Source organism: Haliotis cracherodii, unplaced genomic scaffold (assembly GCF_022045235.1).
Source record: "Haliotis cracherodii isolate W230 unplaced genomic scaffold, xgHalCrac1.p SCAF_8, whole genome shotgun sequence".
Lineage (NCBI taxonomy): Eukaryota > Metazoa > Mollusca > Gastropoda > Lepetellida > Haliotidae > Haliotis > Haliotis cracherodii.
This window is the reverse complement of record NW_027266341.1, coordinates 1,075,562-1,093,407: the sequence shown is the minus strand read 5'-3', so window position 1 is coordinate 1,093,407 and position 17,846 is coordinate 1,075,562. Positions and strand designations below refer to the sequence as shown.

At 41.5% G+C, this 17,846-nt stretch overlaps 1 protein-coding gene across 1 annotated transcript; it reads right to left on the bottom strand.

Moving 5' to 3' along the window:
- Positions 1-2,586: 2,586 nt before the first annotated feature.
- Positions 2,587-17,819, bottom strand: LOC139450243 (RNA-binding protein 41-like). The gene is made up of 7 exons (XM_071231920.1): positions 17,807-17,819; positions 15,283-15,394; positions 6,687-6,848; positions 6,076-6,262; positions 4,990-5,601; positions 4,012-4,156; positions 2,587-3,692 (listed from the first exon to the last, which is right to left on the bottom strand). Exons 1-7 carry the CDS (start codon positions 17,817-17,819, stop codon positions 3,586-3,588), a joined length of 1,338 nt encoding a protein of 445 aa, XP_071088021.1. The 3' UTR covers positions 2,587-3,585.
- Between the last annotated feature and the right edge of the window lie 27 nt (positions 17,820-17,846).

The following is a 17,846-nucleotide window of genomic DNA, read 5'->3' as shown; positions in this document are numbered from 1 at the left end:
CACATGTAAACATGTAATCATATAAAGTCACTTGTGTAAGGTATTATTGTGTTATACCTGTATGTGATGATATGTATGCTCATTTATGTTCTTAGTTCATAATGATGATAGGTTAACCACGTGTGATTTTAATTCATGTATATTGTTTATTTATTATTATTAAAGGAGTGTCTTCTTCCACTGCTCTGGAATAAACAGATAGTACCTCACAACCCGTAGCCTGTGGTTTATGCAATAACACCCTAACCCCACTATACCACGGCTGCAACATAGGGACGGCTAACTACCAAGGATGTAACCCTTAACAGCTTGCATGTATGAAGGGAAATACTTACTATGCTTCCAGGCTACATTTGAACCAAATACACAACCAGGCTACATTTAGGGGCACGGGTGGCCCAGTCGTCTAAGGCGCCTAAATTCGCTGTGCAGAGTTGCGTCTCTTGGGTACGCCAGAAACCTATGATTGTGGGTTCGAATCCCGGTTTGCCCCGATTTTGTTTCTAGGTTTGTCAGCACTATACCCGTGCTCGTGGGTTTCACCTAAGTGGTAAACGTCTAAGACCTGCGATCACTTCGGGCTTTCCTCCAACATTAAGCTGACACGCCGCGATATAACTGGAATACTGTTAAAAGTGGAATAAACCCAACTCACTCACTCACTCCCTCACTCACTCACTCCCTCACTCACTCACTCCAGGCTGCACTGGAACCAAACACACAACCAGGCAGCGTGTTTCTACAGGCACCAATGTGACTTGATATTCTCTGTTAAAGAAATGGACAAAATTGGCAACCGCGTTGTCATCGCGTACATTTCCACCTGATGCGGACATGGTGTCAACTTTAGGGAATGGGATCGACCAAGACCAGGAAGACCTTCAACTGCCTACACAGATAAATATGTTGACAAAATACAGGATAGGATTATGGATGATCGACGACTCACCACACGTCACGTGGCCAATACGGTAGGCATCTGTATGCAGAGTTGAGAACATTCTAAGTGCAATAATCTTGGACGCGACGTTAAACCCAATTTCACCTCACCTCCACTATTTGTCACTGTTTTTAGGAAAATTTCAAATTGCCAACCAATACTTTCTTTTGCCGCTTAGTTTACTTGTATCTGTTTCGTACTTTCTCCATTTAAGAAATAAACGACTCGTGGTCGTTGTTTATCGTGCAATAAAACACTGCAGGGAGAATAAACCATGAAGGTCGCAGCCCCGAGTTGTTTATTCTCCCTTCAGTGTTTATTGTACGATACACAATGAACACGAGTCGTTTATTTCTTATGTGAGATATCAACATGACGTGCTGCCACTTTTAGGATGTTGATAAAATGTACAAGCTTTAAAAATGTTTACCCAAATTTAAATGACGACTCACAGAATAGAATACGACCTCGGAAATGTCGGACAAGTCCATTTTACCAACACCTGGTATCATCACTATTTGATAGGGATTCATAAAACACGTGCTCATGACATAGTCGGAATCGTACAATCGACTCTCCTTTTAGCAGATATTTCTCTTGAATATGGATCGGATTTTGTGGCTTGTATTTATCTTGTTTTGTTTGTTGTTTAACAGAGCAGCCATATGTCATCAGTATATGACGCTGGCGATTCTGTCTTTAATGTTTTAGGCTGTACACAGGGTTTTAAATGGTAAATTACAGCGCAGGTCGATAGAGCAAAAATAAAACCGTGGTTCGAATCCCAACACGAGACTCGGAAACCTCCTGAAGACATATATCGTCTGGAAAATTGATTACTTTGACTGCAAAAGGCATTAGCTCTTTCACTGCGGTTTCACAACCGTGCTTATGGGTTTCACCAGTGGTAAACGTCCAAAACTTGGTCCCGTTCCACAGTTCATAGCGCTACTACTGTCAATGCTAAATTAGATACAATCGTCTCTGTTAATATCGCTTTGTGAAACGGGTCACAGCATCACAGCGTGCTTTCCTCCAGTATGAAGCTGACAGCCGCCGTTAGACAAGTGAAATACTGTTCAAAGCGGTGTTAAACCAAACGGTGGTAGCGGTGTTAAACCAAACTCGCCTAAGGCGGCGTTAAACCAAACTCTCCTAAGGCGGCGTTAAACCAAACTCTCATAAGGCGGTGTTAAACTAAACTCTCCCAAGGCGGTGTTAAACCAAACTCTAGACCCGTGAAGATCCGGGGTAGAATAGGTCTTCAGCAACCCATGCTTGCCATAAAAGGCGACTATGCTTGTCGTATGAGGCGACTAACGGGATAGGGTGGTCGACTCGCTGACTTGTTCAGGCATGTCATTGTATCCCAATTGCGTGAATCGATGCTCATGGTGTCAATCATTGGATTGTCTGGTCCACATTCGATTATTTACAGACCACCGTCACATAGCTGAGATATTGCTGAGTGCAGCATTATTAAAGGACCTGAACGTCGACTGTTCTGAAGCATTGTTTGTAAACGATAGCTGATAAACCCCGAGCTTACTCGACGAATATAAATACCCAAAGAAACACGAAATGATTGATCACGTCTTGCACACTCGACAACTCAGTCATAAAACAAATAACAATCAACGCCTAACTGGTGTGTAGCTGAATTATTTATTCAGTGCAATGGAAGATTCCGTAGCCATACGTGACAACTCGTGTCAATCCGGGAAAATCCGAATGGCTCTCATCGCGGAGTAACGGAAAGGGGCGAGTAGTGACCAAATTCATTAAAATCAGTTCTTTTGCTCCCATACGATGCCACTCTGCAGAGTTGGTCGTGTGAGGTGAGCCGTGAGCGAACGTAGACCGCCCAGTCTAAATGAAGGATGCGTGGATTTGGATACCTCACTTCGGCAAGTTAGATTTTAACCAAAGAAGACCAACACAGAACACAAATATTCCATCGATGGTGCTCCCTACTGGTTGTGGATGCGCTCAGAAACCACATGATGTATGAAATACCCACAACAATATAATTGCGCAGCCTTGATATTTTTCATTCGGAACAGGCCGATTGACTTAGATTTCAAGATACAGATATCAGATGTGCTAGTCTAAATGCTTCGCTTATCCTACGGAGAATTTAGAAACTGATTTTGGCTGATTAGAATGTTCCCCTGACGTGGCCTCCTCAGATCTCAGTTACGCATGTTTGGGATAAAAAGATCAGGTTTTAATGAGATTGTGAAGTGACGCACGCTCCGTGGTGTTACATTGCCTGAAAGTTGTAGCAGGATACAGTTGTCTCTCCCTTCTCATGTCATGTACCCGCCAATGGTCTATTTCCCTCACACATCTAAAATACACAGTTCACTGATGGAGTGGTCCTGCATAGGGCGGTGGTGTAACGTGTTTGTTCATCATGCCGAAGACCCAGGCTCAAACCTCATTCTCCACATGGTGATATCACTGGAAGGTTGATAACAGTGGCACAAACCCCACTTACTCCCTAAGGTCCAATCACAACTGGATGCTGCCTCAAGTTTGCCTGTCACAACCAGGCTGTATTCATTGATCATGGCCAACCGGGGAGCTCTCCGACATACACGTCTGGCCCTGAAGTCTGGTAGAGCTGGTCTCGTCTCTTGTTACTAGGTGATCGTCCCCGTTGACTTCCTCCCATACTGGATGATGATAGGCTTGCCCCGGAAGTGGTATCCATTCACAAGTTCCAGAGCTGCTGTGGCGGTCACCGTGTCTGAAACAAAACGGCGACTAAAACGGGTGGATTGATAATAAGAGCGAACATAATGGTTGCGATGTATAACTATAAGTCTGAGTAGTGTCAAAGGCCGCTTTGTGGGGTGTGTCAGTCATATCACTGCCTGTCATGCTTATTGTAGGAGCAAAGCTTCAAGTGAGGCAGGGGGTATCACTTCGGCGAATCCCGCTAGAACAGTGAACGGAGGGGAGGGCATGAACACATTGGGGGACCAATCTCAGCCGTACCGCTTGTAACATGTGTGAAGACCAGGTGATGTCCTATCACATTGTTGTTGTGTTGTTGTTGAACTTACCATGGAAAGTGACGAAGGCCTGACCCCTCATCCGGCCGGACATGAGCCTGTATACGACCTTGACCTTGTCGTCCTGGAAACGGGCGAACAAGGATACCAGATCCCGTTCCGACACAAGGGCAGCCAGATTCTTCAGATACAAGACCTGCAACACATTATGTTAGTGTCTGAATCTAAAAGGGTTTCTTCACTTTCTGAAACTGAAGGCTACTGCCGTCTATGATTTCCTGAAATTTTAGAAATAGGTTTTAGCAAATCCTCACAATTTTAATTCATGAAGTCGAACACGTCCATGCATGCACTACAATGTTGTCCATGTGAAAAGTTCCAATACACCAGTCATATAGTTTACAGATGTTGAAATAGGCGAAGGTATACATCGTTACAGTAACGGGCTTCTTTTAGAATATGTTCTTCTGCCATCCAGCTTGATGTATTGTGGATACGAAGTTAGGAAACAAATGACAAATCATGAATAAAACAAGAGATGCACAAAGAGGGCCGCGTTTGTCAGATCAAAGCGTATCAGTACCACGTATTATAGTCAAGTCTAACAATTAGTCTCCTTCCGCTGTCTTTACAAACGGTATCCAAGGCTTTCGTCACACTCAGTAGCTTCAACCAGCGACCCGCGGCAGCTAATGACCCAAGTGCTCCTTTAAAGTCGGGGAACGTATGGTGTTTGTTTCAAGATCCGTTAAAGGCGAACTCGCGTTACCCAAATAGTGGCATGTCCACACAAACATCTCTATGAAATGTTTTTGGAGCTATGAGACGACTAACGTTAGCAGGTTCCCCTGGCGAGTAATTCTCAAACCTAGCAAATGCCCAGATGTCACACAACTTACGTTAGATGGTTCCCCTGGCGAGTAATTCTCAAACCTAGGGAGTGCCCGGATGTCACACATCTTACGTTAGAGGGTTTCCCTGGCGAGTAATTCTCAAACCTAGGGAGTGCCCGGATGTCACACAACTTACGTTAGAGGGTTCCCCTGGCGCGTAATTCTCAAACCTAGGGAGTGCCCGGATGTCTTCGAGTTTCAGGCGATATTTCTTAATGATGTCTTCCGGTATATCTTCCACTGCGTCTACAATCACCCGTCGACCGTCAGCATCTACAGCCGCAGGTTGGGAAGAAGCAGCGCCATCTAGCGCAGGTCCTTGATCGGAGATGTGGACCTCCGGGGGCAGGAGGGGTCCAATAAACCCTTCCCTATCTGCACCCAAGTCATCGCCAACTTCCATGTCGTCCCGCACAGAGTAAACCAGTCTGCGTCCTTCACCCCTACCACCTTTCTTCCTATGTCCCCTCTTTTCAATGTCGGACAACAGATCAGGGAGTCGGTTAATAGGATCGTTCGCGTCGCCTTTTATCACTTTCTGTTTCGTAAGGTAATCCGACAAGGATCTTGCGTGACTGTTCTCGCCTGTGAGCCTGTGTTCGATTTCCAGCTCATGGCGACCCATCTCCTTCACGTCCGTGTTGGCCCGACTGGTGTTGTCGACTGATGTGCTCTTGTCCGAGATGCGACGGTCGATCTCCTCAAGTCGGCCTCTGTAGACTTGGGGATCAAGGCCATAACTCTCTCCCTGGAACATCAAGCCATAAGGTGTTGTCATGGCGATGAGAATACCGAAAAAGTTGCATGATTAACAAAATCAGGCTTTTTACACACTAATATCAGAGACCATATATGGGTATATGGTCTGTGCTAATATTAATGGTGTTCTTTAACAAGCCCAACTTCAAGCCAATCAAACAAACATTTACTTCACTGCTAACGGCCCGAAGAGCGCTACAAATGCAGCGTTAGAAATTGGCACTGGTCCACAGCCCTTGCCAAAGTGCTCAATTTTAAGGTATCATAAGGACTAGTAGAAAATTGCTCTTCTTAAGGGTTCTTCTATATGTTACTATTATAAGGACAAGTGGACTAAAACTGTTAGTTTCTATCGCTGATATGGTATGAACATATCCCGTCAAGATATTTAGACAGTTACTAGTATATAAGGCTATCCAACTACACGACGATAGTGAGGGAAGATTTAAAGTGTAAAACTTGCCGTTTCTCGCTGGCCCAGCTTCAGCTGGACTTCCCCCTCCGTCAGGCCACACTTCTTGAGCTCCTCCACAGCACCGTCGTGTTTCACCACCTCCTTGTAGTCTCCAAGAAGGGAAACTCCACACAGGGTTTTAGCGGCCGGGTTGTACTCGCCCGACGCAGCAAAGTCACGGTGTTGGGCATACTGCCTGAAATTAGGAATAGTTGAGATACAGCGTGGACCCTAAATATCGTATTAACCAGACAAACCAGTGACTGAAAGCATGAACAACGATCTACGCCCTCGCCACTCACCAGTCACAGAACTTGACCGATCCCCACTGTGCCATTCTGACACCAACGTGTAGTACTCAGGGCCCTTACTGACTCGGAAATCTCTTAGACTTCCAGAGGTTGTATCCTTTCGGAAAATACCATTGACGAGAAAAAAATAATATACCTCGGATATTTTACATCAGTTTAAAACTTACTATCAAATGTTAAATTATGTCATTTGTTAAACGTCGTCAAAAAGGAAGGGTGTTTGTACGGGTATTTCTTCAGACGGTTTTCGGTAATGCACATTGCCATTATCTGGAAGCGCGGGACTCATGGTGTTGTATTGGTACTCACTGTCGAAGAGAAACATTTGTGTTCAGTTGTTTTTTGGCCATTGCCTGCAACTGTTTCTCTCCCTCGGTCTCCATGTCTCCACCAATCAGCTTGTGTTTTCCCAGACACGTGACCGGGTCCATCCGTACCACCTCCTGACTGCCGTACCGCTGAGGGTTGCCACTGGACAATAAGTAGAATCATCAAGAGCTGACAAATACATTCGGTTCTCTACAAACCTTCATGAATAATAAAATATTTAACGCTTTCAGGTACACCCGTCTCAACGTTCACTTGTATTTTCAATATGCATAACCCCAACCTGAATTATATACATACATATATATATATATATATATATATATATATATATATATATATATATATATATATGTGTGTGTGTGTGTGTGTGTGTGTGTGTGTGTGTGTCACTAGTCAGTTTTGTGTTATGGACAAGAATAGAATTTATGTTTTTAACCTTGGTTTGCTTCCGTTGCCAGGTGATAAAATTATATTAAGTACATTTCTTAGTATTCATAATCAACAAGAGATATGAATCCGGTTGGGAAGTTAACCAAACGATGCAAACTCACACTTTTCACTTTAAAAAACAAACCATAACAACAGATGTCCGACGTAGAACGTTCTTAGTTCAAAATTTAATAAGGCATTTCTTTATTTGTGTTGTTGAATTTGCATACACCTTTTTTGACAGAAGTTAACAATTTGGTGAGACTAAACATGGCCTTGATTTCAATAGCAGGGGGCCTATAAGATATACTATCTAATGTTATAAAGGACTCCCAGAAATTTGGCATGATGGTAATTCAATAGTTTTATTTTTGTACGAGCTTGTGAATGCCCAACGTTCTGTTAGACGATGGCGCGAGCCCGGTGAAAAACTAATCCAAGGGAAGTAACTCCAGTTTAAAGCGGAATATACGAAACTGCGGGCCAAATATTCGCCAGCTCTGTTTTCTCCTCGGTGACGATCTCTCGTGGTTCAGTCAAGCCGGCAGTTTTCGCTCAATTAAAATGTCTACAGCGTGGAGACAAGTGGGGATGAAGTGAGTAAACACCGAGTATCGTCACATAAGGACATCTATGGTTGATACTATTGAGTGCAAATGTTGGTGGAAGTGAGAAAAGTGACGAAAGACTGTAGAATCTAAACTTCGCCGAGGACGACTTGGCGTCTATTCCATTTGACCTCTACGAATCATATCGATACATGAGGAGTCTGCCATCGATAATCAAATTATCTTTATTGTAACTACGAACATATTTGTATAAATCATACGTTCGTGGTGCGCATTCGATACTGTATCGATTTTCACCTGCGCGCACGCTCCGACGCCTTTATTGTAGTTCATATGTTCGGTTTTCGATCAGCAATTATTGAGTGGAGCATTTAGGCCTACATCTGTCATTGTCTTCAGACAGGACCTCGTTATTACTGACAGAAGGTATGTCATGAAACCTAGAAGTCGGCGCTTATATGCTTAAGGAGGGTAATACGGTGTAACATGGTAACTCATCGGAGTGTATGCTGCATACGAAACGTTGTGTTCCTCATAATAAAGAAGTTAACATCCATAAATTCTCTTCCTATCACTTCTAAATTCCTTTCACAGACTTGATCTGTCAATATTATGGAGAAAGGTCATTATTTTGTACAAATGTTCTATTTCTTTATTGGGCATTGCAAGTTTGCAACCACCTCAAATATTTCTGGGTTTTATTGACATTTTTTGTGGTAAAATTATTTTCTATTTTGTCTATTTTTGTTATCAGGTATATGTACCTCTGATAGTAAACAGTTGGGTAATAACGTATTCGACGTAATAGGCGCCCCGGGCGATATTTGCTGATAGATTGGCTTGTGAACAAAGCCCAATTAGCACCCCTTCCGATTGATGAATGTACACAAGATTTATGTATTCGGTATAATACGCACACGTGTGTTATATGCACCCTTATTTCTGGGCAATTAAATTCTGGGGAAAAAAATCTGTCGTACAAACATTTCAGGCTGTCAGTATAAACCACAAAATTTATCTTTCAACCATGTTTTGTTTCACCAAAATAATATTCTAATAAGAGCCCCCTATTTCTAATTTTGAGAGTGCCCCTGGCGCTTATTACGTCGAATACGGTAAGCATCATTAACCTAGTCACAGGGATGGGAATAGCAGCTAAAGGCTTATAGATTTGTAGTTGGATCATCATGTCAAGCTACATCTTATGATGATGATAATGTATTATTCATTTTCTTATGCAAGACCAGTGACCTATTGTGAGTGATTAAAAATACCACTGTTTCGTTTTCCAGCTACATCCAATATTCCCAAATCTGTGCCCGTATTGTCAGGAAATGCTTGAAACCAGAACTAAGAGCGGCGGCGGCGAAACGAGAGGAGACCGTTATCAAAACATCAGTTTGGGAAAATGGGAAGCCAGGCAAACCAGGTATGTTGCCCCCGATGAATGAAATGTAGTGTTCCCTAAAATATATGACAATAGTGAAATATAATAAACCATACAACCATTCCACCCCAACTCAGCCACTTGTTCCCTCGCTTCATCAGAGTCCTAATAAACCACTGCAGAGTATGAAGCCTACCAATTTTGAGTCATAAAATATGTAGAAAATTCATCTTTTGAGACGGTATCCAACAGGCTTCAAACACTATTAGCTTGACAAGTTTCCATGACTTTTCTGGGGCATTATGTTAGTTTTCCGTGATAATATATCAGTAAATAGCACAACAAAATGTAAGTTTACTCAATTTATTAAAACTTTAATTCACTAAAGTCATTATAGTCAAAGCATTTATTTGCCTGTCACCGATAGATCCCCAGAAAAAAAGTTATTAGAATGTATGAGTTTCCCAATATATAACAATTTTCTATTTTCCATAAATCATTCCAGACCTGTGAAACTCAAATTCCATGACTCGTTGAACCCACCCTGTGAAATAATCAAGAAAAAATAAAAACAACTATTTTCACAATGCCATGACACCAATAACTCTAGTGAATGTCGTAACCTTGACCTTTCTCTATTGCAGTAGCTATAAATAGAGAGTACTGACGTACTGAGAGTCCTCATACAATTGTATATGTGATAGTAACAAAACCCTAGGGAAACTACTATTTTTTCAGGACAAGTTTAAAATTAATATTATATTGAAGTTTGTGTAAAATCCTAGTATTCCAACACAGTAAAGAAATCAAGACATGCACTCATTCAGGGGTATTTAACATACTAAAGTCTTGTTTTGGACAACCCACCGAACACTTAAGTTTTCTCAGATTTTCATTGTTTTTCAATAAACTCCCCAAATCAACATGTTTGTCCCTCAGTAATCATTTAATGGCCCTGATAAAGAAAAGAAAAACATCTCACTACCTACCCAACTTATGAGATAACTCAGTCGCATTGTTAGGTACCGAGATGTTTCGGTGATGGCCACACTTCATCCCAACAGTGAAATAAGGAGTGTTTGTGTTGAGGTTTTCTGTTGTACAATTGAGAGTAAAGATGTCTTAATTTGCTTTCAGTTTTACCCGGAGAGTCAGCAGCGGCGAAGTGACAAGAGTTGCCACGTAGCCCATGAAGTGTGATAGTTGACTAGACTCAAGAAGACGGATATCACTTTACCAATGTTTTATGTTGATGGTCAATATTTGTACATATGAGACCACCTCCTCTAGGTACTTCATTCAGGATGTTTGTAACACTGAATAAATGAGTTTGCGACCAATACAGCAGAGTTGGTGATGTGTAGTTGAAACAGTGTGGGTCACTGGGGCAGAATCTCTGAAGGGGCACGGGTGGCCCAGTTGTCTAAGGCACCACAATTCCCAGTGCAGTTGCATCCCTTGGGCATACCAGAAACCTATGATTGTGGGTTCAAATGCTAGTTCACCCATATTATGCTTCTAGGTTTGTCAGCACTATACCCAAAGTGGTAAACGTCTGAAGCCTGCATCACTTCAGACTTTCCTTCCCCATAAAGCTGACACGCTGTGATATACATGTAACTGGAATAAGGTTCAAAGCGGTGTCAAACCAAACTTGCTCTCCAATAATCTCTGAATACATTCAGTACATTATGATCATGGCATGTCAGCTTATTGTGGGAGGAGTCTTCCAAAGTGACCTGGGTCAACGATCTGTACCATGTGTCACTTTAGAGAAGCCCTTGAGCTCACAGACAAAGGGTCAAAATTTGGGCAAAGCCTGGATTCCATCCCATGATGAGTGGATCTGTATAGCACTAAGGGATGCCTCACCCAAACTGTTACCAGGTCAGACATCCGGCCAGCAATATCTTCATAAGTGTTCTACCTGATCACACATATTCACCAAGTGGCCTTGTTTGGCCTGTTGTCATGGTGATGCAGATCAGATATTATCCTGGATCCTAAATTAAAACATCAAAGTTTGAGAGGCACTTGTACTCAATCACATGAAAAGAAATATAGTTTTAATTCTTGCAATAACACCAGGTGTCCTGCCTGGTCAGGCTCAATGTCACAGTACAGTTAAGTCAAAACTAAAATAGTTTTAGGAAATTGCACACACACACCAACCAAATGCTAAGGTGGTGGCACTTTGCAATTAGGAATACTTCAATGTGGGGCAAAGATAGGATACCAAAATGATGATTGTTTCTAATTGGATTCAAACCCAGGATAGTGTTCGGAAATGGTTTCAAAACTGATCACCCAAACACATGGTTAAGAAAATCATAGATAGGGGATAGATATTTATGACGTCTCCATCTGGAAAACAAATTCCTGACAGTCACATCACAAAGTATTTTTTTCACAGATATGAGACGGGCAAAAACAGTGACATAAAAAGCCATGTTTTCGTTGGCAGATGAGCGTCAATTTCAACTCGTCAGGACTGATGGCTGAGTGTGTCTATGCTTTGGAACATCAAACAATTTGAAACATATAAGAAAGATGTATCTAATCTATAGTAACATTACCTTAAATTTCAATATGCATTATTTTATCTCCATTCCACCATGACATCACTAAACACAAAACCTATGGTGTGAGCAAAGATAACAAGTGTGGCTCGAGTCCAGTGTTTTGAGTGTTTTTTTTCTGGGAAACCCTGATTATAGCCTTTAACAAAATTGTGATGCTGTATGTGCTCAAAGATTTTTCTTTCACATCAATATATTTACTTATATATATGACAGACATTGAAATGTGTGCACTGTTGCTTTATAAACCAACATGAAATGAACACCTCAAAAGAGAATGAAGCAAGCCTTGCAAGGTTTGGTTCTTCAGCCCTCATCCCTATTATGACACCACATCACTGCACAAAAGATGTGATGTCACAGTTGGCTACAGAAAAGTGCTAAATCTCAAACTCTCCTTGTCCCTAAAAGTTGAATTACACTTTCTTAGTCGATTTCTATGTTTTATGCCCCAATCTTGCTGCAACACATACTTTAAATATTGTAGTAACAGCAGCTTTTCATTTTGTAACCTATAATAATTTATTGTAATATAATTATTCAAAAGTATCTACATGTACTTACAAACGACTGAGAAATAAATTCTTTCTAATAATATTAGCTTCCCCAGTGATGTTGCCATGGAAACAGTGTTCCAGTCAGAGGTGGCTGACATGATGTAACATGATACGTCCGACTGACCAAACAGAATAGATAATTTCTACATTCTTGGACAAATTCATACCCTGTCTCCTGATTGGGCCTCTAGATTATTGAGACTCGACACATTGTATTGTTTGTGTCAATTGATAAAATGTTAAATAAACTGCAGGGCAAGAGAAGGTATACAGCCATGTTTTATGGTGCTTAAACTTGGAAAAACAAGAAATGGTTATTCAATGGTGATGCATTTAATATGGGTATCACATTTGTGTTTTGGACCTCAAATGTGCATTGTTTAGGCAAGTGGTTTTAACCTAGGAATGTTTTGGTCAAATCCACTTTGCAAGTCCATGCTTCAGCTGAGGACCAACTACTATCAGTGTAGGTCATAAGGTGTAGACTGGTTGATTGTAGGTCACAAGGTTGGAAACCCACACATCAGCCGCTAAAATGAACAGATTTCATCCTTGGCTGTACCAATTGACCATCCCTACAACACCAGCAGGACGTGGCAGTGTTGGAATCACTAAACTTTACTTCTGATGCATGTGGAAAGAGCAGCCAAACGTACATTGATGAAACTTGCTACTCAGCATCGAGGGCCATGAAGGTGTGTAACACATCAGAAACATGACAACATTACAGTTTCATGTGCAGCGATAAAAACGAACAGTTTTAGTCCACTGGTCCTTATAATGGTAACCTATAGCGAAGCCCTCAAAAAACACAAATTTCTACTAATCCTTATCACAAGGGGATGTTATTCCAAATGTCAACCAAAGATTGGCTCAACAGATGGCGTTACCGGGTGGTGCTGGACCTGTCGTAGACATGTTTCAATCTCAAACAATCTTTTTACATCTTGGGGGCGGGCATTAACCAGCTGCGACGTGGTGTTACATCCATGTATTTGCGCAAAGGGTAAAACATGATCTCGAACAATGTCAGCCCGGTAAAAACATCATACAAATTGCCATTAACAATGATGAACCGTGTCCTCCCATGAGTTGTGATGCCATCCCATAACATGACACTTCCAACCCCCAAAACTGACGATTTGGAGTGATGTAAGCCTTGCTAAAGCATTCTGGTAGACACTTGCACGATCATCAGAGCCGTCCAGATGAAACCTGGACTAATTGTGAAGCTCAGATCCTATCAACACCAAGCTAGTTGTAACTGCGCTTCACATAAAGTAGTGGAAATGTTTTTAATTGAAATAATAATTGACCAAACCCATACCTGGTAACAGGAGACAGACACGCTCTGAAAGTGGGGTGGTGTAACAACTCAACAATTTCAATATGGGGTGTGGCCACCATTTACGTTGATACGGACGAGGCAGTGGTGGTGCATTAGAAGACACCAGATTATTGAAAACACAGGGGATGTTATTCCAAATGTCAACCAAAGATTGGCTCAACAGATGGCGTTACCGGGTGGTGCTGGACCTGTCGTAGACATGTTTCAATCTCAAACAATCTTTTTACATCTTGGGGGCGGGCATTAACCAGCTGCGACGTGGTGTTACATCCATGTATTTGCGCAAAGGGTAAAACATGATCTCGAACAATGTCAGCCCGGTAAAAACATCATACAAATTGCCATTAACAATGATGAACCGTGTCCTCCCATGAGTTGTGATGCCATCCCATAACATGACACTTCCAACCCCCAAAACTGACGATTTGGAGTGATGTAAGCCTTGCTAAAGCATTCTGGTAGACACTTGCACGATCATCAGAGCCGTCCAGATGAAACCTGGACTAATTGTGAAGCTCAGATCCTATCAACACCAAGCTAGGCGTGCTTGACATGACATGGAAACAAAACTTGGTGTATCTCTCGACATCAGGGCCGGATGTTGTGCTTCCTCAACCAGTTGCGCACAGTTCTGCCACTAATTGGCCTCAACATGAGCTGGTGATGTGGCAGCTTGTTAATGATTCCACAGATGCACCCACTGAATATGATTGTCTTGTTGATGTGACGTCATATGTGGATGACTGGCCCATGGCAAGTCATGAGTGTTGACCGGCTGGAGATAACATTTCCAAAGAGATAATATTGTATTTCGTTCAAGATTACAATGACTAGCAACTTCGTTTTGCATGCTCCCTCTTCGCAGCATACCCAACGCATGTACACATTGATTTTCAGCAAGCCATGACATTGCGTAAGCCTTATTTACGGTTATATGAAAGTGTTTTTGTGAGCACCTGATAGCTAAACAATCGTGTGCTGTTCACATTGAGAAATAACGTGTATGATTATCATGCTCCCAACAAACACTCAAACATCCATATTATGAATCGTGGACAGAAAGTTGAGGCGATGTCTTCATGATTGAAAGGTGCAGTTTTTAATTGTCAATTTGTCAATTCTTGAAAAGACAGCATTGCACACAAAAAGTGTGATGCATAATTTTTTGTATCTATAAGAGTTCATAAATTGCAATTTATTTTAGGTATGCATCACTGCCTGTGCCCATAAACCCACGTCAATTCTTATAATTGTTGGAACAGCATTGGGTTTAAAACAGTATTTTAGTTGTCAGATCTTCCATCATGCGTCAGCTTGACATGGGAGGAAAGCTCAAAGTAATGAAAGCCTAACACACTTACTACTTTGGCGAAACCCACGAGCACAGGCAGGGTTGTGACAAACCTAGAAACATAATCTGGGATTCGACCCACGTTTGGTAAGTCAGTGAAATTATTTTTGTTACACTGATGGCTAGTTGACACATCAGTGTAATACACATTTAACCGTGATAATACTGCCCGAGATCAAAATAACTCAGAAGGTGAACATTAGTTTAATATTACCAGTGTTTAAATGTTTAGTATCAGTAGTGACAGTAGTCTGCATCTGGAGATATTAGTAGGCCTAGAGTGAAGAAATGCCTTGATGATTACAGTTGTTGAACGAGAGACCTGTGAGAGAGAAAGTAGTTTGGAAATGTCTACCATGGCACACCGGTCTTTCTAAATGAATCCTGGTCTTCTAGAAGTCTCCGTCTGTTCTGAAACTTGGACATTTTGCCGATCAGTCGACGAAAACATAAAATGCATGAATCGCCTCACAACAAAATTAGAGTGACGTCCCTTATACAAGGGACGTAACTCTGACAATATGTAATATTTGGTACCTCTAAAAATCAGATTTGCTCACCGTGAGATTAATTGGTGTTCCAAGTACTTAATAATTTTTAACCACAGATGGCGATGCAGTCGATGCACTATTTGATTATTCGACATGATATCCCCTATATAGTGTTGAAATTAGGCTCGTGCTTCTTACTAGAATAGATAAGTATGATGAATTTCTCATGCACATTATTATTTGTTTGACAACGCCATATGAGCCTATCGAATTGTTTTCTCTCTACTTTTGTACGCATATGTCCACGACGCATTGGGAATACTGAATGTATCACATCGGGGTAGGATCGTGTATTGAGTAGCTATCAGACCACGCCCTATCCCAGCGGCCTGTATTGAGTAGCTATTAGACCACGCCCCATCCCCGTGTCTTGTATCGAGTTACCGTTAGACCACGCCCTATTCCAGTGACCTGTATTGAGTAGCTATCAGACCACGCCCTATTCTAGTGTCTTGTATTGAGTATCTATCAGACCACGCCCTATTCCAGTGTCCTGTATTGAGTATCTATCAGACGACACGCTATTCCAATGTCTTGTATTGAGTTGCTTTCAGACCACGCCCAATTCCAGTGTCCTGTATTGAGTATCTATCAGACCACGCCCTATTCCAATGTCTTGTATTGAGTTGCTATCAGACCACGCCTTATCCCCGGGTCGTGTATTGAGTTGCTATCAGGCCACGCCCTATTCCAGTGTCCTGTATTGTGTATCTATCAGACCACGCCCTATTCCAGTGTCCTGTATTGAGTAGCTATCAGACGACGCCCTATTCCGGAGTCCTGTATTGAGTAGCTATCAGACCACGCCCTATTCCAGTGTCCTGTGTTGAGTAGCTATCAGACCACCCCCTATTCCAGTGTCCTGTATTGAGTATCTATCAGACCACGCACTATTTCAGTGTCCTGTATTGAGTATCTATCAGACGACGCCCTATTCCAGTGTCCTGTATTGAGTATCTATCAGCCCACGCCCTATTCCAATGTCTTGTATTGAGTTACCGTTAGACCACGCCTTATCCCCGGGCCTTGTTTTGAGTTGCTATCAGACCACGCCCTATCCCAATGACCTGTATTGAGTACCTATCAGACCACGCCCTATCCCCGTGTCTTGTATTGAATTGCTATCAGACCACGCCCTATTCTAGTGTCCTGTATTGAGTAGCTATCAGACCACGCCCTATGCCAGTGTCCTGTATTGAGTTACCGTTAGACCACGCCTTAATAACGACAGATATTCAGCAAACAACTTTGCTACTGATTGGTCTGACATAGTATAAGGACAAAACAACAAGAAACCTGTACAGGAATTTTATTAGGAATTCTTGCCATATATAATACACATATTGAGAATCGTTCACAGTGTCAGCTGACATGTTCTTACTCTACAGTCCAGAATAGCTATACTCAGTAATGACTTGAAGAGTACAAATGCCGAGTCTAGCTTGTTCTTAAGATATTTTACACGGGAAAAGATTAAGTAATTCAAGGAATATACGATATTTAGCTGTGTATTTCCTCAACTATTTGCATGAGGTATTTCAGATTCATGAAACCTTCACAACTAAAAACTACAAAAGTATAATCGTTATTAACTACACGTACTTTTATAATGTGATTAATATTCAAAAAGCCTTTTGTGTGTAACTATGTTAAATCGTATGAATATTGGCCTCTATGGGCATAATGAAGTATTTTCACAAGTGTAAACCTGGAAATACTTTTTAAAATAAAACATTTAGAAGTGTTGACACAGGGTTAGTGAGTGACTTCCTATATCCGGGTCTCGAACACATCGTATCACAGGTATGCGTTACACTGAAACCCCGTCAACCCGGACGTATCGTTCATAGTGAAATTGCCCGGTTTATTAGAATCAGGATTAACGAATAATGTTGCGAAGCAATGTTTTGTCGTACACGTAGACGTTCATAAGAGAATCGCCTGGAAGGCGTCCGGTATAACGGGGTTTCACTGTATATATCATTTTAGAAAAAACAAAAACATAGTTATTACTTGTGTAGTAGACGTAATACATCACTGATGACAGGAATTAGTCTAAAGACAATAAAATAATACACGTGAAAGAATATATTTTGATATAGACGATAAATAAATAATTTGTAAACGAATGTATACTTGCGATTGCTTACATTATTGTAATGTTAATAAGTAGAGGAATAACTGATATCATTCTGATGGCCATGGTCATCGAACTACATCGTGGTTGACATTTCTAAACTGAGTAAACTGTAACTCAATTTGTAACAATTTTTATTTTTTTAAGAAAACGGGATTGGGGAAGGGATGGGAGTTGGGGGTAGGCTGTACGCTGTGGTTCCATCCTATATGTTGTAATTCGTGTCATGTA